Below are 22,259 nucleotides of genomic sequence, written 5' to 3'. Positions count from 1 at the left end.
CCATACCAGTGAAACCTGCGTGTCAGCGAAAATGCAATTCCAGTTTTAAGTCACACACTGGAAATTAGACTTTTGGACAGTCCACTCTTCAAAGAGTCTCATCCATAGTTAACTCAATCAAGTACCTGCCCTGAGGAATCACTGAGGAGCTCGTCATAACTGTATACATGCACAACTGTAACATAGAGGCAGACATAAAACAGGAAAAAAGAAATAAAAATTTGCAGCTGTGTGTTACAGTGCCGTTACCAAACAAGAGGGTTCTGCTGTGCTTCTTTTGGAGGCTAGGAAACACTGTTCCGTGAGCTTAAAAAAAGTCAATTACTGTTACGTGCCACTTTTCCCACTTCCATCACTTCCGTGAAGCTGCAGGTAAGATGGCCATATTTGAAACTGTGTCCTATAAATTTGCGTATTTATTTACTGATGATTGATTTTCAGCAAGCATTTGCTCACCAAACAGCTTGAAGTTTCAGTCAGAAAAGGATTCCTAACTGAAATTCCAGCAGCGAAAGCATGCCTGCATATTATTAAAGGAAATAGTGGAAAATTTCTCAGGCTGACATCCAGAATGTCTGCGGTTCCTTTTCATATTTCTCTTCTTGCAAAGCAGTTATTAAGCCAGAACCTAAAACATTTTTTCCTTTCTAAAGAAAGAAAATATGCCTGAAAGAAAATATTCCACTGCTTTTAAAGATTTTTGAAAAGCTCTCTCAAATATACTGCTCAAACAAGCTTCCACTTCCACCTAGACAGACTCTTCAGGTTAAAGCAAAAGTTTCACTGTTATAACGCAGGGCTAAAATGAGGCGGAAGGGAAAAACTTTGATCATAAACTGAAAACATGGCTTGGCCCATCTGAAATATTATCATATTGTGTATTAATGTTGATAGAGGTCACATGAGGTTCAGCTCCAGACAGACAGATAGGTAAGAGAAGACAAAGCAGTTGATAAAGCTACCATGTAGCTGTACATTTGAACAGAAATGACAGTGACAGTGGATGACAACACAAGCCATTCTGTTTCTATCGAGTGATGTCTGTCCTTCAACTTCCTCATATTTGCACTCATTTTCCATTCTCCTGAATCCCAAGCATCGTCCCTATTATCTGCTTACCGTCTTGCGCAACCGATAAGAGTCTGGCAAGTTTGTAAGCACTAGTTCTGCACCTCACCTCTACAAATGTTATTCATCAGCCTCAAACGTACATTGCTGAAGATCAGGGGGTTCAACACAAAACTTACAGTTGTAATACAAAAGTCTTTGGAAGCAACTTCTGCCAGTGAAGATGCTTTCTTCATCCATTTTTCTGCGCACTGATTCGAGAAACTGCCTTCCTTTTTAAAGCAGGGATCAAATGTACATTCTAGGTTAACAGGTGATGCTGGCTTAGTTCTATTTTAATCAAGTGAACAGTTTGCAGATAAAGTACCCTTGCTTTTGTTGCCATTATTTGTTACCTTTGAATCTGTGACTAGATAAATACTTGAAACACTGATTAGGAGGGGATTCTTTCAATTACTACCTCAGAATGTTAAGCCATATGCTGACATCTGCCCATTGAGCCAGAAATCTCCACTCTGAACATCAAAAGGCTGCCACAGAAGATAAACCCAGGAGAGTACAGTAACAAAAAGATGCTGCTACATCTGCTTCAGTTCATTGCGGCAGCAAAGAAGGACCGAGCACAAGAAAACCTACAAACCAAGATTTCCATTGAACCTCTCTAGCCTAGCCTTTATGGGAAAATAAAAATTATTATAAGGGAAGACATCTGAAAAGTGTATCCAAATCATTGGCCAAGAAATGACATATTTTTGTTTGAAATCATCTCCTTAAGATGTAAGCTGCCAGAAATTAATAACCATCCTAAAGTTGTCATTGTTAATAGGAGAAATTAATTTTTGAACCCTACTACTTCTTCCATTAGATTAAAATAAAAACAATACAGCATTTCTACCTACCGATTGGTGATGTGTGCGCGTGCGTGCACACACACACACACACACACACACACACACACACACAGACGTATGCTCCTAACGTCTGTCTAAAAGGTTTTAGAAAAAGTTTATATGCATAGCTGCTACCCCCTTACACACACATATAGGAGCCAAAAGCAAGTAGCAGTTTACCTTTGTCTGTGACTTACTAGCCTCCAGAGAATGTGCTGAAAAAACCAGCAATGTTAAAATGTTAATAGACTCCATAGGGCAATCAGCAAGGTGTTAGACTTACAAATTGAGTGCACAGGACAAAAGTGGAAGAATGCTACCTTTGACTTAGATTTATTTAGTTCTCCAGACTCACACCGAACGAACGCAGAATTCTTCTCCTGACTGACTGTTCTGAACAATAGGTTCCCCAAAACTGGAGAGAACATGTAATTAATTTTTTTTTGGCAAGTAAATTGCATAGTTCCGTCTTTTGCTTAACCCTTGCATTAAAAGACACTGCTACAAAAGTCGCCCAACCCAATCCCTGTCGCATTACGTGTTCAATCACTTTGTGACATTTCAGTGAGGCAGGGCATTCTGTTATTACACACGGTGCACAAAAAAGACTAAAAACCCCTCATGAGACTGAAGGCAAGGCAATTTTGTCTCGCGTCACTTTTCAAAAATCATTTTTATTGACAAATGTAAATTTGAAGAAGTCACCAATTAAATCAATTGTTATTAAGATAACAGCGTCCATCTGAAATACACCTCGCATTTATACGGTTCCAAAAATAATTTGATGTATCTTTGCTCAACTAAATGCAGCATACAAAAATCAAGAGTGAGTGAAAACATATTCCATTGGAGACTGAAATCCGTAGCAGTTAAAGTCTTTTATAATTGTCTCTTTCCTACTACACATGTAGAAACATCAATAGATCTAGACAGAGGGGAAGGGGAGAAGAACATATGAAAAAACTAAACAGGCAGGCTCCCCCAGCGTTCGGGTTAGATATTCTTCAGCACCCTCTTGTATCCTTGCTGTAAAGAAGACAATACTTCCCCTCCCCCCATCCTCAATTTTATTTTAATACTAAAACAAGTCAGAGGAATATTTAAGGTATTTCTAAATATTTTTAAAAGCTTGAGCATAAAACACGGAAGATCCCATATCATATGGTCATTTAAGATCACCTTTTTGAGACAAACTAATTTAAATGCACGAGCTGAAGCAACCTCCAGCGTCAGACTGTAGCATCCAATGCCTTGGCACACGCTACGAATGGTTTAATTTTGCAGGCAAACATAATCTAGACACCTTTCCTTTCCCAGGGTGCTTGAAAAATAAAAACAGTCACACCCACCCTTTTCTATGAATTCAATCCTGAATGTTTTGCAACAGCGATTTCTTGTCCATTATTAATGAACAAAATGCAACACGACCAAAAGGTACGGTTCCATTGTCAACCAGATTCGCTTCTCTTTCCTAATCTGCATTTTGTCTCAGGTGTACGTTAGGGTATACGTCAGCGACACAATACAAAAAAGATAAGTAGGCAACGCGAAACTTCTGAGTTAATAAATCCAACGCCAGGATGAACGAGCGCTTCAAATGAACAGTTAGACGCAAAGCCATGAGCGAGGCCAAAATGCATGCAAGCGATATTCCAAACGAAATCGGAGTGGAAACGACGCACCATAATCGGGAGAGGTACTTAAAGTGGTGCTGAATGTCAAGTTTATTCTGTCTGTCACTTACTGCATCCCACAGCCTCTATCTTCACATCACCGTGAGCGAATGCATCGAACTCACCGGCACTAGTTTAAAAAATCCACAGTAGTACTAAGAGAGTTGAAAGGCATTGTTTACAACACTCAGTTGAACTGACCATTGGTCAAACAGGTAACAGTAAATACAATAAGCATGTGCTGTAATGCACAGCGTTGTTCAAAACAAACAAGAGTAACAAAAAATGAAATAAAACCAAAAAGCACCCAATTTTGCTCTAAACTGTTTGCTCTAAACACAAGGCTTGATTCTCTCCTTTTCACTGATATACTATTTGTTTCTATGAAGCTACCTTTTACATTCAGAACACACAGCTCTGTTTCATGGGAAGCAGCACGTTTGAAGTTGAAAATATTTGGTGAGAAAATATTTATTTTTACAACAATGATGACAGAATTTTAGTCGTATTGTAAAGAATCCATCTCACAGTGTAGCAAGTTTAATTGTTGTATAATACAGCTTAACTTTATTATAGGTCCCTTATAGGTAGATATTACCATCCCTCACACTTCTGATATTTCCTTTTGCTTTGTGTCGTTATTCCAGTTACAACCCAAAATACTATTTTCCGTGTACTTCTACGTAAAAGAGGAAGGAGATACTGAGGATTCAAATGAGTTCGAATATGAGCTCACAAACGGAGAAGCTTTGCTCTTAAAAGAGAACCTGACTACGTTTAGGAGTAGGAGCAGAAACCACGAACCTAATCCACTGTGGAACCGGAGAAAGAAATTTGTGGCAATGATCGGAGGTAACGTACCTCACGCTACCTTCTAACTCAAAATCACCTCCTTGATGTCCCATAAAGAGTAACACCTGAAGTGGCCTGCGACCTCGGGGGGGGAGGGAATCTCATCTCCGCCCCTCAACAAAACAGTTTCATTAGAGCTACGAGGCCGAAATGATGAAGAAGCATGGAAATCAACCTTCTGTTTGCAGTATTTTCCATCCCTGTCCTTACTACCAGAGATAAGGAGACAAGAGAAGTCAGCTGTGAAACTTACCGAGGCTACAGGATGACCAGGAGAATGTAGTTATCGAGGTCTTTGCAATCGCCTCAGTACCAGTGAAAGCCAGAAGAATGGCAGAGGGGGGCATTGTAACCGAGGTATTTCACCCACACCCCGCCTCTGCTCAGGCTGAGAAAGCGTGGGTCAGACGATTTTAAAGCCAAGTTCACAGCGACCTCGAGCCTCCTAGTGTTCTACGAGGAACCTCCACCCAAAATCACCATACTTAGACACGCATCGCACAGCGATACGGGAAGTCTTCGCTCCACACATCAATTCCTCGCCACCGCCTCAGGAATGCCCCTTCGAACTGAAGTCAGCGGTAGTTACAATAGCTAGAAGGAGGTAAAGGCAGGCACACGTTGCCCCGGGAATCCTTTCATCCCCAGCGCTAGGAACACTCCTCACACGCAAGCCATCGCCGCTCCCCTTCCTCCTCCCCTGAGGGAGCCACGTTCTTATTGAGGAGGGGGGCGAAAGACAGAAAAGAGCCGCCCCTCAGGGCCACCCCCAGGCTTCTCCCTTCCCCGGCAAGGCGTAGCCCTCCCTCCGCCATCCCAATCGCACTCCGGCAGCAGAAGCAGGGGAACGCGAAGTAGAACTCTCCTCCCTCCACTCGTTACTCCCTCCCTCCAAACCCCACTCACCTGGGAAATGAGCCAAAGCTGAGCTACATCTCCGTCTCCCCCACACTCAGCTCCGCACCGCCATTTTCTTCGGTGCCTGGATTTAAATCGGGACCCGAGCGGAGACACCAGGCGGCGCGAGGTATTGTGGGAGCTGTAGTGCGACCCCGCGCATGCGTTCACGGGACCCGCTTCCTCTCGGCGCGGGGGCTCCTTGCCGGAGCCGTGAGGCTCGGGCCGGCGCCGGCGCTGCGGTGTCGCCTCCGCACCGCCGCACTCCTCGCGGTAGAGCGCGCTCAAACGGGGAGGAGGAAGCGGTCCCAGGAGAAGCTGCCCGTGCACTCCCGGGCACGTTCCCGCGTCACTTGCTCGGTGCGCCTTGAGGTCACAGAATGCCGCGTCCCTATCATAAGGAGTGTTTTACTGCGCACCAGAGTTCAAAATACGGTTCGGTAGCAGACCTGGGTCTTGTGATGCCCCCCTGTTTGTGGCGGGTTCCAGCTGCGGGTAACGATTGTATCTCTGGTCCTGTTGGCGTGGTTCTTAGGGGGTGTTCGGTTCTTGTTTTGTTTGTGCGCAGTGTGTGTTCGTGCATGTTGGAATCGCCCTTTGTGTGGCCGCAGCCGTGAGAGAACCGGATGACCAAAAAATCGTCTTTCGTGTGACTCTTCAGTTTTTCAGAGTTTACCTTTGGGCTTCATCGACCGTGCCAGTGAGACGTGCAGCAGCATCGCGAGGGCTGGAGCGGTCGCGGTGGGTCTGTAAGCGCAGACTCCGATCGCCATACACCCGTGTTCTCCAGGCGCGCAAGGTGATCTTCATGCGGGAGCATCACGGGCAAGGGATGCGGCATCTGGCACTGCCTGGAGCGCAAGAAAAGAGGAGGAGCGAGTCAGAGAAGAGCCTGAGCGTGTGACGAGGCACCGTCGTGGAACACACTGCCCCTTTGCTGTGGGGCAGCCACAATCTCGCACGACAGGAGCCGGGGAGGGACTTTAACCATTTGGGGGGCTGTCCTCCCTTTGTTTTCCTAGCAGAGGCCCCTCTCGGAGGTGGGATATATGTACGTAAATGGTATTATTAAAGCAATATGCTGCCGTCCGGGCTAGTTTGATTCCTTTTTGCCTTCTTTTGGGATGAGTGAACAGGGAAGAAGTTGGAGTCTAGGGGGTGATAATGTCATTTGGGGGACTCCAGTGTCACTCGGAGAGTGAAGATGCAGTGGAGCAGAAGGTGAGTAGGGTATCAGAGGGGTTAGGTGGGGTCCTTGCAAAAAAAGGGAGTTTACAGCTCCCAAATCCTTTCAAGCTGAAGAGGTATGTTTGTGCAGAAAAACAAGTTAGAAACGTAGCTTGCATTTTCTCGATAGATAGATAGATAGATAGATAGGTAGTTGCAACTGTTTTAAAAATTGGCTTTTGAAATGCAACCCTTGTATCTACTGTATTATATACAGTCCCTTAGAGGATAAGAAATTGTAAATATAGATATAGAGAGTTTAAAAATGCAAATATAACTCTCGCGTATCTAGAAATTAAACAATAAAGGGGTTTGAAATGCAAGAAAATCTTATCTCTATGAAGGCGATAGACACAGCTCTGAGTCAGAGGTTCTTTCCGTCTCAGCGTGATACAGGCTGGGATCTTGGCTGGTACTTAAGGCGCTGCTGCCACCTGGTGGTGAGAATGACGTACTGCAGCCGCCCGGCGGGAACTGCCGTCCTTCCCGAGAGAGCGGTCGGTCATGCGCTTTGGAGAAGGACAAAATGGTGCCTCGGCAGGACCCGTCTCGTCAGGAAGCCGTGTTTCCGCCTGCCTCAGCCCGACTCTTACCCCGACCCCGCGCTTGCAGCATGATCTCGCGCGGCGCTTTCCGGTGTGCGGACATGGCTGGTGTAGGAGCTGAGTCGGCGTCAGAGTCGCGGTCGGGTTCAGAAGGGCAGCTATTCGGCTGCCTGACTCGACCTGGACTACGCCGCTGTATCAACGTGATTTTACGCGGCGTTTTCCAGCGCGGGGACACGGGTGGTGGGGTCCCCGGCGCCGGTGACGGGTGGGAGTCGCGCGGGCAGGGGCCTGTCCCGGCCGCGGCTCTGTCCTGGTCGCGGACGAGGAGCACCCGGCGCCGCGCGGTACCGGAGCGGGCTCCTGCCCCTCTTGGCCGCCTCCCCGCTCCTCCCCTGCCTGGGGTTGCCCAGTTTCAAAACACCAGGATACCAAGTCGCAAAGTAGCAAAGTTCACAATACCCGACGAGAAGGCCGGTTTTTTACCACGGAGAGCAAAAGCCGGCACCCCGATGTTTCAGCGGCAGACAGTGAAGGGGAGGAAAGCACCGGTAGGATCTTTCTCCACCTGCCGCCCCTCGCCCCCCGCCTGCCACTCCAAGGTGCAGCAGCGCGAGGTGTGATGGCGTTCACACACTTTAAGAGTTGAAAGCGATGGTGTTCTATATTGAAATGGGTACAGACTGGATATGCCAGTTTTTCTATATATTCAGCCAGATTTTCAAACCATGGGAAATGTTGTCTAAAGGACAGTATTTCATGAAGCTTTTGTTCTCGTATTTATAGCCATACTTGTGAGTTTATGCAGCTACGGATCGGCATCTTGCGGCTGGGTTCTGCGTGACGACGAGCAAGATGGAGAAGTAGCACTTCAGAACTCCTTTGTAAGCACTGATAATTTCAGGCCTTTAAAGCTGCATTCAAAAAGAGCAGATATCAGATGGGAAGAGCAAGTAGCAAAAGAGTAAACAAGAACATTGTGAGCAAGGGAAGTCCTGCAAATTTTGTGTTGTCCATGTATGATTTTGATCTTCCATCATGTAAGAAAAGTATCAGGATGTAAAGAATGTAGGGAATGAAATGGCAATAAAATAGAGGGGATGAGAGCAGAAAGCCTGTGGTAAATAGTAGGATGTTCCTGTTTGGGTTCTTTCCTCATTTTTTTGTGGTATGATTTAGGCATCTGAGAGTCCTTGAAAATGGTGAATGAGTACTCACATGAGTTGTTAAAGAGGCCAGGGTCCTCCAGTGTGCCATTGTCATGTGGCTTTACACGGGCAGCAGTTGCTCTGACTCACTCTTCTTCTGTGGCCTGCTTCTGCAAAGCTGTGGCACACTTATGAGTCCTATAATAAAAAATAAAAAAAAAAGGAATTGTGCTTTTCTCTCTCATAGCCATAACCAAAGCAGTGGTGTAGAACAATATTGAGTAATGAAACAGCAAACCTAATGTCTGGGTGAAACGATGCTGCATCCTTAACAGAAGCACAGAAAAGTAGTTAAGGGCAGATACCTAATTATACAGCAGAAATAAGAGGAGGAGGAGGAGGGCGATGGCAAAACAGGCTGAAAGTATAGATATTAATGTACTCTATTTTTAAGCAAACGAGCATAGAAGTGAAATAAAACCTTACAAACACCTTCCTTCTGCCCCTCTGTTCTACCTACCGGAGCAGTGCAGGGCAGCAGGGAACGGGGATTACGGTCACCTGTTGTTTCTCCCATGGGAGATGGTTGTTTGCAAAGTTGTCCAGTGTGAGTGCATCTACTGAGCAACAGATGTGTGCAAAGTGGTGCAGTGTGGGTCATTCATGAAATGATGCAGGCAGTATCCAAAACTCTCCACGTTGTTGTGGGCTAAACTGAAATTCCAAACTAGTAGCTGTAATGCTCAGGAAAAGCAGTGGAAAAATGCTGAAATGGATAATTTTAAAAAGCAACCCCCATCACCCCAATTTTCACATAGCAGAAAAGAAAAAAGCCCCACACTGCTAAATACAGCAGTTTGTGGTGAAACTCGGGCAGCTTAGAGGCACGGCTGCCGGTGATCCCGTGCACTGTGGGTTACTGGGAACACACAGATTACCATGAGTGCATCGGCTGCCAGGGGTTACCCTGGGGAGATCCACTCGCGCTCCTCATCCCCAAGCACGGTGCCGGTCACGGTGCTGGGCCCGGATCGGAGGTCGTTCCTGGCTTTCTGTGCCTCCTCCCTGCACTTCTGCTGCCTCCTACTGCAGCCTGCCCTGCCACGGCCAGCTGTGTCACAGAGGTGGTGTCGGGGCTGTGCTGTGCTGGGTTCCCTCCAGGGAAGCAGAGTAGCTGTGGTGGTGGTGGTGGTGGCGGTGGCAGCAGCAGCAGTAGCAGCATCAGTTCTTCCAGGAGATGCTGCATTGTCCCGTGTTGGTGGGGTCTGGCGTGGAGAGCACCTGAAAAGTCAAGCAGTAGAGAAAGTAACATTAATACATGCATTATAAGCATTTTTTGTTGCAGTCAAGTGCCTGTCAGCATAGGGGTGAAGCTTCTATGTAGTCCCTATGCTGTCAGACACTCCCCAAGGTCTGTACTCCAGGTGGAGAGAGGGAGATGTGGCCACGTTCATTGTCCTGGGTGAATAACAGTTTTCGTGTGGTAATTGGTTTTGTTTCCGTTAATATCATGCTTGCAATATTTCTTCAGATGTGGTGTCCTGAACCAGCAGTTAGAACTGTTGTTGTGGGTAGTGAATAATTGAAACCAGTGCAAAGAAAGGATTTCTATGACCTATATGAACATAGCTTGCTGTCCCTAATCCCACTAAACAGGTTTGTAGATAGGTTCAAACAGTGAGGTTTTTTCCCACAAAATCCACCTGAATGTAGTGAGGTAAGACACAGGTTATATACCTGATCTTGTGGGTTATTATTAGGCGTTGTGAGATGGTTGTCATAACGTCAAGTGGCATTTGCAAGCGAGTCCAGGACAGTAGGGTGTAAAAGTTTCCTACCTGTGCAAAAGAGGCAGTGTTTTCAGCCAGGGTCCAAATGTGGGATTCCTCTTGTTAAAGTGGTGAATGTTACAGGATTCCTCCCAGATGAAAGATGCCAGGAAGTAGAGCTCTGTGTGTGCTTGGACTCCCAGAGGCTCTTCCAATGTGCCTGCAAGAGATGAGGCTGGAAATCTGTCATTTGTGTGGACAAGAGCCATCGTTCCCAGGCAGGTGCCACGGGCAAATGTGGGATTGCGCTTCCTAAAATTTTGACCATTGTGGGAATTATTGCAGAGAAAAGCTGCCAGGAAGTAGGGTGTGGGTGGCCTTGGAGTCCTGGGGCCTCTCTCCAAACTGCCTTCAAGGCTGTAGGGTGGAACTATTTCCTACTTGTTGAAAAGAGACACCGGTGACAGCCAGGTTCTGTTTTGGGATGAGCGAGCAGCAGGAAGAGGGAGACAGAAGACGCTGCTGACCAAAGAGGGAAATCCTTCCAGGTAAGAGATGTCAGCGTCCTATTTGTAAGAATAAATATACTGCCTGTTGTATGGGGCAGATAAGAAAAACAGATCTGTGATTTCCTGCCACTAAGTTCTAAAGAGATGAGTAGTGAAGCTGCTGACATTTAAACTGAAGTGCTGTCAGCAGGCCTCGAGAAGGATTCCCTCAGACCACGGCTTCTTGGGCTAAGCCAATACCAGAAGTGTGCATAGCAGAGAGCTGTTCAATGTACAAAGTAGAGCAAAGTATCGCTGAGGTGTATTGGTCGCAGCAACACAACTTAATGTTCAGAGAACAGTTCCATCAGAGGCATGCTGTGGGCTGCTGACCCATTCAGAATGAACGATTACACAACCAGTACCTCCCAAGTACCCCTTAGAGCATCTTCCTCGCTTATGTGTGACTCGGCTAAGCGGAATAGCACGTGGAACACACACTGTAAGTTACCCACCATAGGAGCCATGCAGCATTTTGTGCCAAGGCTGAGATAAACCCTACGAAGCCTCATGCAGTGCCTCACCGAGGGTGCAGGGGAGGAAGGTCAAGACAGTTACCCTTCAGTATTTAAAATTACAGATGTGCTTTCTTTCAGATGACATTGAAAGAACCAGTAAGGTTTCACTTCTTTCTTGTAGGCCACGCGAAAGCCAAATTTCTGTACGTGCCTCTTCTAGGAGGTGCACTTCACAGCAGCTCTCAGAATGTAGCCGCAAGAATCGGGTTTAACGCTGAAGTGTTTTTCAGCAGGCCACGTGTGCGTTACGCAGTCTACACACAGGTAATAACTAAGTTCAGGTATAAAGCTTAACACCTTATTTACTGTCCAGTATTTATGAAAATATTTGGAGAAACGTGTAGCAGTTTTGAGATCGGTATTGCCAAAGTTTGTAATGTAAGAAGTGGTAGCACCATCATCCAAACCTGTATTTTTTAAAGAATTTAAAATGATGGTGTTCTGGATTGAAATTGATACAGACCTTATCTGCAATTTTTGCTATGTATTCCTACAGATTTTACAAGCATGGGCAATCTTATGTAGGGGAAAGTAATTCATGAAGTTTTTGTATTATTTGTATCCATACCTGGAACTTTGTACGGTATAGAATGGTATTTTCCGGGTGCATTCTGTGACATGACAAGCAAGAGGGAGAAGCAGCACTTCAGGATTCGTTCCCCCGTACTGATAATTGCAGTCCTTCCAATGTGCATTAAAACGAAGATATGAGAAGGTAAGAGCAGGAAGAAAAAGAGAAAAAAAAAAACATCGTGAGGTAAGGAACTCCTGCAATTTTTCTGTTGTCCATTTCTTGTTTTTTAGGGAAGGACACATATCCAGGTGGCCGCAGTTTGTCGCAGCAGAAGTAGCGGCCTTTTTGAGTTTCAGCAATAAATAATTTTTCATGTGTTGTATGTGAAGTAGCTGAAACATGTTCCATAATTACAAAATCACAGGCTAAAACCACCTTTTTGTTAGATGTTGCAAACATTTTCTGTCTTGCAGCAAAGCTGTTTACTACCTTTATGGCCGGCCATTTATTCCCAAGCCACAGTATAGTACCCAGTGCCTTACGAATGCTGCTACCCAAGTGAAGGAGATGACTTAAGTATCTAGTAAGAAGAAAGTATACCAGAAAAAAGAGAATTGAAAGAAGCAGCCACTGTTGATATGGACCATCGTGGCGCTGCAGCCATCACGTCAGTCACAGACAGGCCTGTAAGAGTTTTCTGTAAACAGCGAGAATGAAGCTCAGAAGTGCTGTGGAAGCAGGTGGTTTGACTTGCTAAAGAATAGAAAGATACGTTATGAATTGACATACTTACTCTCGCTCTCTCCACCATTCGGGTATTTCCGGTAGCACCTGCAGAAGCAGACTTGCGGTGTCCCTTTTCACTGTAACCTACTTATTAATCTCGCCGTTATTAGCGCCCTATAACAGAGCCCCTGGGACAGGCGGGGCTAAGGCACGAGATGTTGCGGGCGCTGAGGCAGAAGGACGGACGGGATCCACAACCTACAGCGCTGCCTTCGCGGCACCTTCGGAAGCGCCACAAACCTTTTGTCACACAATAACGTCTGATATTGCGACAAATATACGTAGCAGTTAAGCAACCGCTCTCTCCTTGTGCTTTTTCACTACCGTAATGTCCCCGTGCGGGGTGCGCCGTTCCCGGAGGCACCGCGTTGCCGGGAAGATGCACCGGGCGTGAGAGCGAGCTCCGGGATGACAGCGAGCCCCTGCCAGGAACTCGCGGGAGGAATACCCACAGACTTGTGATGTTTAGTGTTTCCGAATGCATTTAGTCTGCGTTTGGCAGTCGAAAGGTCCCCGGTGGGGATGCACCGCTGCCGGAGGCACCGCAATACCGGGACGATGAGCGGAGCCGAGGGAGTAAGCTTTGGACCCAACTCCCGAGCTCAAATACCCGCTTAACATAAAGTCCTCTCACCAAGGACGTACCCAAAACCGAATAAATAACTATAAACACTACACTCGATCTTAGCCAAACGGCCGAGCGGCGATGACAATCTCCTTCCCCCACTCCCGGCGGCACCCCGCTCGACAAACACACACCTCGCTGTCTCCCCCGCGCCGCCCCGCACCTCCTTTCCAGCAATTTAGAGACTCTTTCCCGCTGTGTTCCCGCACTGTCAGCACATGTTTCTGAAGCACTGACCCGAAATCACGGCGGTGCTCTGTGTCTCTAATATGCATCACCCCGCCGCTCCGGCCGGCCGCGCGGGAAGCTCGTGAGGCGCTGGGAGCTCCGGGAGAGGCGGAAAGGCTCGGGAGCTGCAGGAGATTTTTCATGGATTCTCGGCGCGGCCAGCGGGGCCGGACAGGCCGGCAGAGGCACGGCGAAGGTGCCGCGCTCGGGCTTTTGGCCGCTCGGACCATGCGGTTGGATTTGCCGAGCCGGGGCTGAGAGGAGCTGCGGTTATTTGTGTGGGGAAAAATGGAAAAAAGGTCTTTTTTCGGGGACTCAGGAAAGGCTTGAAACCCCATTTCCCCCCGCGCACCGAGGCCTAAACTCTGCAAATCCCCCAATAAAGCTTTCAAGATGCCATTCGCGCCGCTAAGGATTCGAGTTTGCCTCACCGATCTTCATCCGCCATGATGCCGCCGATCGCTGCGCGCAGTGATCTAATTTGCATGGCCGGACCTCTTTTCCCCAGACGCCATTCATGCGGGATTGTGCTTTAATTTGCATGACCCCGCCCCTTTACCGAGACTGCAACTCGCGCCGCGTTTCGGCTAGTTTGCATAACCCCGCCCATTTCCCCCAAGAGGCCGTTCGCGCATGAGGTAATCTAAATTAGCATAACCGCGCCCCTTTCTCCCAAGATGCCGTTCGCGCATGATGTAATCTAAATTAGCATAACCCCGCCCCTTTCTCCCAAGATGCCGTTCGCGCATGAGGTAATTCAAATTAGCATAACCCCGCCCCTTTCTCCCAAGATGCCGTTCGCGCATGAGGTAATCTAAATTAGCATGGCCCCGCCCCTTTCTCCCAAGATGCCGTTCGCGCATGAGGTAATCTAAATTAGCATAACCCCGCCCCTTTCTCCCAAGATGCCGTTCGCGCATGAGGTAATCTAAATTAGCATAACCCCGCCCCTTTCTCCCAAGAGGCCGTTCGAGCATGAGGTAATCTAAATTAGCATGACTCCGCCCCTTTCTCCCAAGAGGCCGTTCGCGCATGAGGTAATCTAAATTAGCATAACCCCGCCTTTCTTTCCCAAGATGCCGTTCACGTGTGAGGTAATCTAAATTAGCATAACCCCGCCCCTTTCGCCCAAGATGCCGTTCGCGCATGAGGTAATATAAATTAGCATAACCCCGCCCCTTTCTCCCAAGATGCCGTTCGCGCATGAGGTAATCGAAATTAGCATAATCCCGCCCCTTTCTCCCAAGATGCCGTTCGCGCATGAGGTAATCGAAATTAGCATAACCGCGCCCCTTTCTCCCAAGATGCCGTTCGCGCATGAGGTAATCTAAATTAGCATAACCCCGCCCCTTTCTCCCAAGATGCCGTTCGCGCATGAGGTAATCAAAATTAGCATAACCCCGCCCCTTTCTCCCAAGATGCCGTTCGAGCATGAGGTAATCAAAATTAGCATAACCCCGCCCCCTTTTCCCAAGATGCCGTTCGCGCATGAGGTAATCTAAATTAGCATAACCCCGCCCGTTTCTCCCAAGATGCCGTTCGCGCATGATGTCATCTATTTAGCATAACCCCGCCCTTTACTCCCATGAAGCCACTCCCTCCCGGCGTTCTCTCATTTGCATAACCACGCCTGCCCCCCAAACCCCGCCCATGGTCTACTAATTTGCATATTCCCTCATGAGGCGCGGTTCGGGCCAACGCCGCTCTGCCGGGCAGGTTCGGGACAGGGGGGATCGGGGATTTCTTGCCCCTTTTTGAGGCTTTTCGGGGGCAGCAGAGGGACCCTCGGGGCTGCGGTAAGAGCAGGGGAGGGGGTAAATCCCGGGGAGGACGCGGGGAACGCCCGAAAATCCCCCAAAATTGTCACATCGCCCCCAAAATTGCTGAGGAAACCGGGGAAGGTCGGGAGGGGCTTTAGGGAATTTTCCGGCTTTGGGGACTCCGGGATCTCCTAGGTCACCCCAGGACCTCCCAGCCGCTGCCGAAGCGGCTGTGATGAAGCTCTGCACCTTTTTTACTTTACAAATAAACAAAATCGGTGTTTTTAAAAAGAATTGAGATTTTTATTTGCATCGTAGAAACATCCGCGGTCAAAGAGCTGCAAAAAGAAAGCCGTGCGGCTCCCCCGCCCCGCTGCTCACCTCCTTCACGTGTTTATGTGACAAAACTGCCCCAAATCCCCTCCCAGATTCATTTAAATGACATTAATGTCCTCTATTACCCTGATATAAATCGGAAACCCCCTCAGAAAGCGGCGAGATCCCGGAGTTTAACCCAAATAGCACGCAAAAGCACGGGGGAAGCGCCGCCATTTCGCGGCACCCTGCGAGGAGAAGGGAGGAGAGAATCACAGCCGCCCGAGCTTTGGCAGCTTCTCAGGGGTCCGGAGAGCTGCGGTTTACCCTTAAGTGCGGATAATCACGTTTACTCGGGTTTAAATGTGTTTTTAACCGACCAGAGGTCCCCGGCGGGGTGCACCGTTCCCGGAGGCACCGCAATACCCGGACCACGCGCGGAGCGGAGGGAGCAAGCTCCGGATCCGACTCCCGAGCCCAAAAATCCTGTAATATAAAGTCCTCCCATCGAGGACGTATCAGATATTGAACTGATAAGACTAGATACTACACTTGATCTTAGCCAAAAAGGCGAGGAACGATACACAGGGAATTCCAAAGGCGGTCCCCACCCGCTCTCGCCCCAGACTCGCCCACCGCCCTCGCGTTGTTCCCGAGCTCCTCCCACGCTGCATTCCGCGCTCCCCTGCCCGCGCCTCACAAGCACAGAGCCCTGGAAGCCCGCAAATCTCACAGCCACCCTTCCGAGCAGCCCGTTTGTGCTGTGACTGTTGAATCCGCACAGCCCCACCCCTGGCTCTCCCTCCCGTCCGCATTCGGGTTCCGCCCCGGCAAAGAGGGGGCGCCGGGGGAGGCGCCGGGGGAGGCGCCGGGGGAGGCGCCGGGGGAGGCGCCGGGGGAGGCGCCGGGGGAGGCGCCGGGGGAGGCGCCGGGGGAGGCGCCGGGGGAGGCGCCGGGGGAGGCGCCGGGGGAGGCGCCGGGGGAGGCGCCGGGGGAGGCGCGGGGGGAGGCGCCGGGGGAGGCGCCGGGGGAGGCGCCGGGGGAGGCGCCGGGGGAGGCGCCGGGGGAGGCGCCGGGGGAGGCGCCGGGGGAGGCGCCGGGGGAGGCGCCGGGGGAGGCGCCGGGGGAGGCGCCGGGGGAGGCGCCGGGGGAGGCGCCGGGGGGGGCGCCGGGGGAGGCGCCGGGGGAGGCGCCGGGGGAGGCGCCGGGGGAGGCGCCGGGGGAGGCGCCGGGGGAGGCGCCGGGGGAGGCGCCGGGGGAGGCGCCGGGGGAGGCGCCGGGGGAGGCGCCGGGGGAGGCGCCGGGGGAGGCGCCGGGGGAGGCACTGCGGCCACGGGGGCGGGCGGGAGCGGAGCCGCAGCCGGTGGTACGGCTTGTGTCCCTGCGGGCAGCGGCAGCGCGTCTGTGAATCGTCCCCAAAGCCGCCTGCCTCCCCGCGCCCCGCTGAGCCCGCTCGGGTGTCCCAGCGGGGTCCTGTCAGGGACAGATCACCTTTGCTTTTTCTAAAGTCTGTGATGAATAGTTTAGAAAAGTGGCAGCGAGATTTTTCGTAATTGTAATTTATTTGCGTTTGAAGTGTGAAGCGTGTGTCATTGTTTTGTGCTTTTTAGCAGTTTCCATGCGAGGATAAATGCGGTGGAAGACGGCAAATGAAGCCAAGAGGCTGGAATAGGATGCTTGAGGCCCATGACAAGCAGAGGTCAGAAAATAATTAAAACCCCAGGTTATAAAAATACCAAAGTAAAAGCCCAAAGGGTATTGTCAGCTGCTAGACTGTGCTCAGAGAAATCCCAAACACCTGTCCCGTTTTCCTATTGTCAGTTGAACATGCAAAAATCTAAGAGTTGCCCCAAGGATCCTGTCAGTGGGAGGTGGTCATGGGATAACCTGTTTTTGAAGGCATTTTCCACACCCTTAAAAGTGTGGATAGGCGTAGCGTTCGGTACGAGCCGGGCTGCAGTTGCATTCCAAAAAGCGTGTTCTTCGGTCACTAAAATTTCTGGGTTTTTGGTGGGTTTTCCTGAAAAATGCCTTGTATCCCTCTGAGCTTTGCTTTGCAAAGCACTGAACGATTTTTATGGTTCTGCAGGGACCTCTGCCTGGAATGTCCTGGGTGTCCCGGTTCAGCTGCCTAGGGTGGCATGAAGGTGGTGCTGAAGATACTGGATAAATTTTGGCTGCGGGAGCTGCCAGCAAGCAGGCTCTTCAGAGCCAGAGCTTCCCAGGATGGCAAGACTGTCATTGTGGCAGTCCCGAAAGCAGTATCCAATGTGACTAGTTGCAGAGCTCTATAAAACAAGTGTGACATTTCTTACAGTTTTGGGCCCAGTGGGTCTAAGGTGGCTTTTATTAAACCGGAGAGCTGGATTTTTTAGTCCTGCTGAGAGAGTTCAGCATCACCTTATTAAGCAAGGAAAAACTGCATGGTAAGTGCAGGCTGATGCGATTTATTTTTGCTTATTACTCCCCATGATTCCTTTAATAAATAAACTCCTAATGAAAAGTGTGAATGTGTTAATTATTTCTCTGTTTGATCAGCAATAGAATGCATTAGTAAACATTTGTGGGAGAGGCATGGGGAGCAGCAGAAGGGAGAAGGGTGTGGGAGACAGAGCCCGGTCCCAAGGCGGGTTGCTGGCGGTGGCATAGGAGGGGATGTCAGAGAGATACAGGTAAATGTCTACAGGGTGCAGAGCCCCAGGGTAGTGCCTCTGCTGGGGGAGTGAGAGCGTGTCCAGGACAGGTGGGGTATGGAGCGGCGAGCCCTAACTGGCATGGGGGGTGAACCCATGTGACACGGGCAGAGTCCTGGCTACCGTGTGAATTGTCACCACACAAGGTTAGTGGAGCCAAAGGTCACCCCAGGAGAGGTGCAGTCCCCAGTCCCTATTGCCGAGTCCCACCACAGGCTTACAAAACCAGGATTTGGGCTCCAGAGCTGACAGGTGTCGTGTTGTCCAGGGCAGCACTCGGCACCACAGGGCTGTAGGGGGCTGTGGAGAGGGTGGGGGGCCGTGGCCCGTTAGCTGAAAGGAAGGATGAGTTGGAGGTATTGAGGGCAGTGGGTGATGCAGCCCCCTGCATCCCAGAGTGCCATTGAAAGCTCCCCCTTTCACGGTGTGCCTAAGAACATCTGCCGTGTAATCTTGTGCCTGCAGGAGGAATTTTTGCCAGAGCAGCTGTGTGTAACCCCAAGGTGAACCTGTATCCCATACGGGCCTAGGTAGGATCTGGGCTGGTGACAGCTGTGGTGTAGTTGCCTATGGTCCCCCAGAACCCAGATTTGAGGTCAGAATTTGCAATTTTTGTAATGCAAGAAGGGGTAGCACCAAAGCCAGCAGTTTTTAAAAGTTCAAAGTGTGTCTGTTCAGCATTGAAATGGATACATACTTGATGAGGAGAGTTTTTTAATGTATTTTGTTAGATTTTCCAGACATGGGGAATTTCTTTGAAGGCACAGAATTTCATTTATTTAGTGTATTGTTCGTATGAATACCCGGAGGTTTTCTACAGCTACAGAGCGGCATCTCGCGTCTGGATTTTGTTCCACGGTGAGCCAGAGGGAGAAGCAGCACTTCCCAAATTCTTCTGGAGCAGTGCTAATTGCACTCCTTTAAACATGCATTAAAAAGGCAACATGTGAAATGGGAAGAGCAATTAGGAAAAGAGGAAAAAGAAATGTTGAGCTAGGGAGGTGTTGCCATTTTTCTGTTGTTCCTTTGAGACAATGATCTTGTAAAATCTTCCTTGGGGCACCATGCAGATGAGACAGAGAGAGTAATGTGTGTCCTGCATAAGCTTGTCCATGCAAGGCCAAAGCAGATAGAAGATTTTAAAGTGCAAACACAAGTGTTGTGTATATAAATGAACCAATGAAAGAGCTTAACTTATAAGGCAGGATGATATATAGGACAGAATGTAAAAAAAGAATAAAGAGATCTATTAGCTGTTCTGTACAAAGTCTAATCAGATATTAGATATTAATGTAAAGAGAGGTTTGATATGAGTAGATGTGTACGGTTGGAGTGTAGAAGTCTGATGTGATATTGAAGTGTCAAAATGTACAAGCTGAACATTGTAAATATGTGGCTCATGTCTTAGGAGAGGTTCCATAAGTGTCAATGGATTTGTAAGTATTTTCTCTATAATAAGTGCAAATAGATATAATGTAAATAGATGAGTGTAATTATATAAAAGTTTAGGGGGTGGGAATAAGAATACAGTTTTGAGAAAAGGTTTCGTTGTATCGCTTCATAAATCCTGGAAGATTTCCGTTTCTCGGAAGGTCCAAACGGTAGAATGTTTTTCATAGAGCACACAGACCGACGCAGCCAGAATCCAAAAGCGTGCAGATTGTCAGGGGCATAAAGAAAATCCAAAAGCCATAATTTTCATGTTGAGGAAAAGCACTGGAGCGTCCTCACATGTAGAATTTTGAAAAAGCAACCTCCTTGTCCGGAAATTCCACATTCTAGATATGGAAAAAAGCACCAGGCTGGCAAACACAGCAGGGTGTGGTGACAGTGGGTCAGTTTGCAGGTATGGCCGTGGGTGATCCGGTGCCGGTGCAATTAGACAGCAGGGTGTGGTGACAGCGGGTCATTTTGGAGGTACGGTCGTGGGTGACCCGGCGTCAGGTCAGTTAGCCGGAGCGCTTTGATTATCGTGGGTGCATCTGCTGCCACCGGTTACCTGGGGAGTTCCACTGCTGCTGTCATTGCCACCACGGGCCTTGGCCTCGTCCTGGCTCAGAGGTCATTCTTCCTGGCTTTTCTTTGCTGCCTCCCCAAAGTGCTGCTGCCTCCCTCTCCACCCTGCCCTGCTGTGGCCAGCTGCAGCGTGCAGAGGGTGTCGTGGCCGTGCTCTGCCGGGTTCCCTGTGTGGAAGCAGAGAAGCTGCAGTGGTGGCAGCATCAGTCCTTGCAGGAGATGCTGCATTCATTGGGGTCAAGTGGCTGTCTTGACAGTGGTGAAGATTCTTGAGAGCTCTTATGCTGTCAGGTACTCCCCAGAGCGTGTCCTCGAGGTAGAGAGAAGGAGATGTGGCCACGGTCGTTGCTGTGGGGGAAGAAGAGATTTGATGTGGTTATTGTCCTCACTTCCTTTAATATCAGTGGTGCAGTATTTCTATAGATGTGGTGTCCTGAAGCAGGAGTTACAGGTGTTGTTGTGGGTAGTGAATAATTGAAATGAATGTAAAGAATGGATTGTTATGATTGCTCTCAGTATAGCTCGGTGTTCTTAGTCCCACAGCAGGTTTGTAAAAGGTTCAAACAGTCCTTTTTTTTCCCAGAAAACCTGACTGAGTGGAGTGAGGTAACACAGAGGCGATATAGTGTATCTTGAGGCTTGTTATGAAGTGTTGTCAGATGGTTTTTATGATGTGAGGAGGCATTTGCCACGGTGTGCAGGTCAGAAGGGTGGAAAAGTTTGTTACGTGTGTAAAAGAGGCCCCGTTTGCAGCCAGGTTCCAAATGTGGTATTGTACCTGAAAAGTGTGCATGCTGCAGGAATCCTGTCAGATGAAAGGTGTAAAGAAGCAGAGGTCTGTGTGCACTTGGATTCCTCCAAACTGCCTATCTTACACGAGAGTGGTGATGTGCCATTCCCGTGGAAAAGAGCCATTGTTGCCCCCAGGTTCCCATGGGGAAATGTGCGATTTTGTATTGTAAAGTTGTGCAAATGTCAGGATTTGTGCCAGACAGGAGCTGCTAGGAACTAGGCCTGAGGCTGGCCTTGGACTCCTGGGTGTGTTGTGCCCAGTGTGTGCAAGGATTTCCTAGCTGTTGAAAAGAGGCAGTGGTTTGAGCCAGGTTTGATCAGCAGGAAGAGGGAGGGAGATCACACTTATGAGCAATGATGAAAACCTTTTCAGGGAAGAGATGTCAGAGTCCTATTTCAAAGAATAAATATCTTGTGTGGCTTACGTGGCAAATAACAAAAATAGATGAAGGACGTCTTGCCACTGAATTGTAAAGAAGTCATCAGTGAAGGTGCTGACATATAAACCTGAGTTTTCTCCCTAGGTTTTGAGAAGGATCCCTGTCAGACGGCAGCATCTCAGGCTAACCTAATACCAGAACTGTGGTGACCAGAGAGGTGTTAATTGCATAAAGGGAAGCAAAGTATCGCTCATATGTTTTGGTCACAGTGACATGAGTTCATCCACACCAAACAGTTCTATCAGAAGCGTGGCCTGGGCCGCTCACACGTTCAGATGGAACAATTCTACAACCACCACCTGCAAATGTTCCCTTTGGGATAATATTTTTTAAACTTTTTTTCCTTTTTTTTTTACTTGCTTCTCTCTGATCTGGCCGAGTGATACAGTGAGCGGAACAGAGGCTGAGAATCGGCCACCATGTGAGCTGTGTGGCATTTCCTACAGTGGTTGAAGTAAACCTTCTGAACCATCTTTCAGTGTGTCATACAGGGAACAGGGGAGGATGGTTATTGCAGTTATTGTTTCCTCATCAACATGAGCTATGTTATTCCTTTAACATGGCATTGAAAGAGTTAGCAAAACTATTTTTTTTTCTCTTAGGCCATTTGAAAGCCAAATTTCTGTACATGGATAATGGATGAGGTGCAGTTCTGTAAGGCTCACGTAAGGGAGCCTTACGAATCAGAATTAATCCTGAAGTGTATTTCTGCAGGCTATGCACGTGGTATGCAGTTCACACGCAGGTAATAAGCATGTGCAGGTATAAGGCTAAGCACCTTATGTACCGTCCAGTATGAGATAAAATATTTGGAGACATGTGTACCAGTTTTGAGATCCGCATAGCCACATTTGTAATGTAGGAAGTGGTAGCAACATCATCCAAACCCTGAAGTTTTCAAGAGTTTAAAGCGATGCTGTTCTGTATTGAAATTGATACAGACTCGATGTGCCAA

At 48.7% G+C, this 22,259-nt stretch overlaps 3 protein-coding genes, 1 long non-coding RNA gene and 2 other non-coding genes across 7 annotated transcripts in view; 1 reads left to right on the top strand and 5 right to left on the bottom strand.

Moving 5' to 3' along the window:
* Nucleotides 1–5,508, bottom strand: part of NCOA3 (nuclear receptor coactivator 3) — a 50,157-nt gene extending 44,649 nt beyond the window's left edge. The window contains exon 1 of the mRNA XM_085079392.1: nt 5,390–5,508. The gene's annotated coding sequence lies outside the window, so the exon portion shown is untranslated. The remainder of the gene's footprint in view (nt 1–5,389) is intronic.
* Nucleotides 5,509–5,745: 237 nt separating this feature from the next.
* LOC146428480 (uncharacterized) lies at nt 5,746–7,775 on the top strand. Its single transcript, XM_085079391.1, has 2 exons — nt 5,746–5,875; nt 6,042–7,775. Exon 2 carries the CDS (start codon nt 7,134–7,136, stop codon nt 7,773–7,775), a length of 642 nt encoding a protein of 213 aa, XP_084935517.1. The 5' UTR covers nt 5,746–5,875; nt 6,042–7,133.
* A 69-nt stretch (nt 7,776–7,844) lies between these two features.
* LOC146428478 (uncharacterized) lies at nt 7,845–13,809 on the bottom strand. Of its 2 annotated transcripts, XR_014856021.1 has the most exons (7): nt 13,720–13,809; nt 13,298–13,552; nt 12,443–12,480; nt 10,139–10,289; nt 9,239–9,581; nt 8,371–8,498; nt 7,845–8,066 (listed from the first exon to the last, which is right to left on the bottom strand). XR_014856021.1 is itself a non-coding variant. In XM_085079390.1 (6 exons), exons 1-5 carry the CDS (start codon nt 13,773–13,775, stop codon nt 9,263–9,265), a joined length of 819 nt encoding a protein of 272 aa, XP_084935516.1. In that variant the 5' UTR covers nt 13,776–13,809; the 3' UTR covers nt 7,845–8,498; nt 9,239–9,262. The 2 variants fall into 2 exon arrangements, 1 of the variants encoding a protein (XP_084935516.1); XM_085079390.1 differs by having other exon boundaries at nt 7,845–8,498.
* LOC146428479 (U2 spliceosomal RNA) lies at nt 12,953–13,143 on the bottom strand. Its single transcript, XR_014856086.1, has one exon. It is a non-coding gene; the product is annotated as a U2 spliceosomal RNA (small nuclear RNA).
* Nucleotides 13,810–15,755: 1,946 nt separating the features above from the next.
* LOC146428477 (U2 spliceosomal RNA) lies at nt 15,756–15,945 on the bottom strand. The gene has a single exon (XR_014856085.1). It is a non-coding gene; the product is annotated as a U2 spliceosomal RNA (small nuclear RNA).
* Nucleotides 15,946–18,806: 2,861 nt separating this feature from the next.
* LOC146428476 (uncharacterized) lies at nt 18,807–20,968 on the bottom strand. The gene is made up of 3 exons (XR_014856005.1): nt 20,800–20,968; nt 20,056–20,420; nt 18,807–18,974 (listed from the first exon to the last, which is right to left on the bottom strand). It is a non-coding gene; the product is annotated as an uncharacterized LOC146428476 (long non-coding RNA).
* Nucleotides 20,969–22,259: the final 1,291 nt, after the last annotated feature.

This window comes from Lichenostomus cassidix, chromosome 20 (assembly GCF_008360975.1).
Source record: "Lichenostomus cassidix isolate B80296 chromosome 20, HeHo_3.0, whole genome shotgun sequence".
Classification (NCBI taxonomy): domain Eukaryota; kingdom Metazoa; phylum Chordata; class Aves; order Passeriformes; family Meliphagidae; genus Lichenostomus; species Lichenostomus cassidix.
Note: the sequence above shows the minus strand (reverse complement) of the source record. Positions and strands in the feature narration are given on the sequence as shown.

Bases quoted from the DNA above. Each gene is read 5' to 3' on its own strand.
- LOC146428478 (XM_085079390.1), bottom strand. From the start codon at position 13,775: ATGCAAATTAGATCACTGCGCGCAGCGATCGGCGGCATCATGGCGGAT. The intron at 10,290-12,442 runs GTAAGTATGTCA...CATCTCTTGCAG, and splicing joins GAATGGTGGAGAGAGCGAGA to GCACATTGGAAGAGCCTCTG. The intron at 9,582-10,138 runs GTAGGAAACTTT...TTGACTTTTCAG, and splicing joins ACACTGCCTCTTTTGCACAG to GTGCTCTCCACGCCAGACCC.
- LOC146428480 (XM_085079391.1), top strand. From the start codon at position 7,134: ATGGTGCCTCGGCAGGACCCGTCTCGTCAGGAAGCCGTGTTTCCGCCT.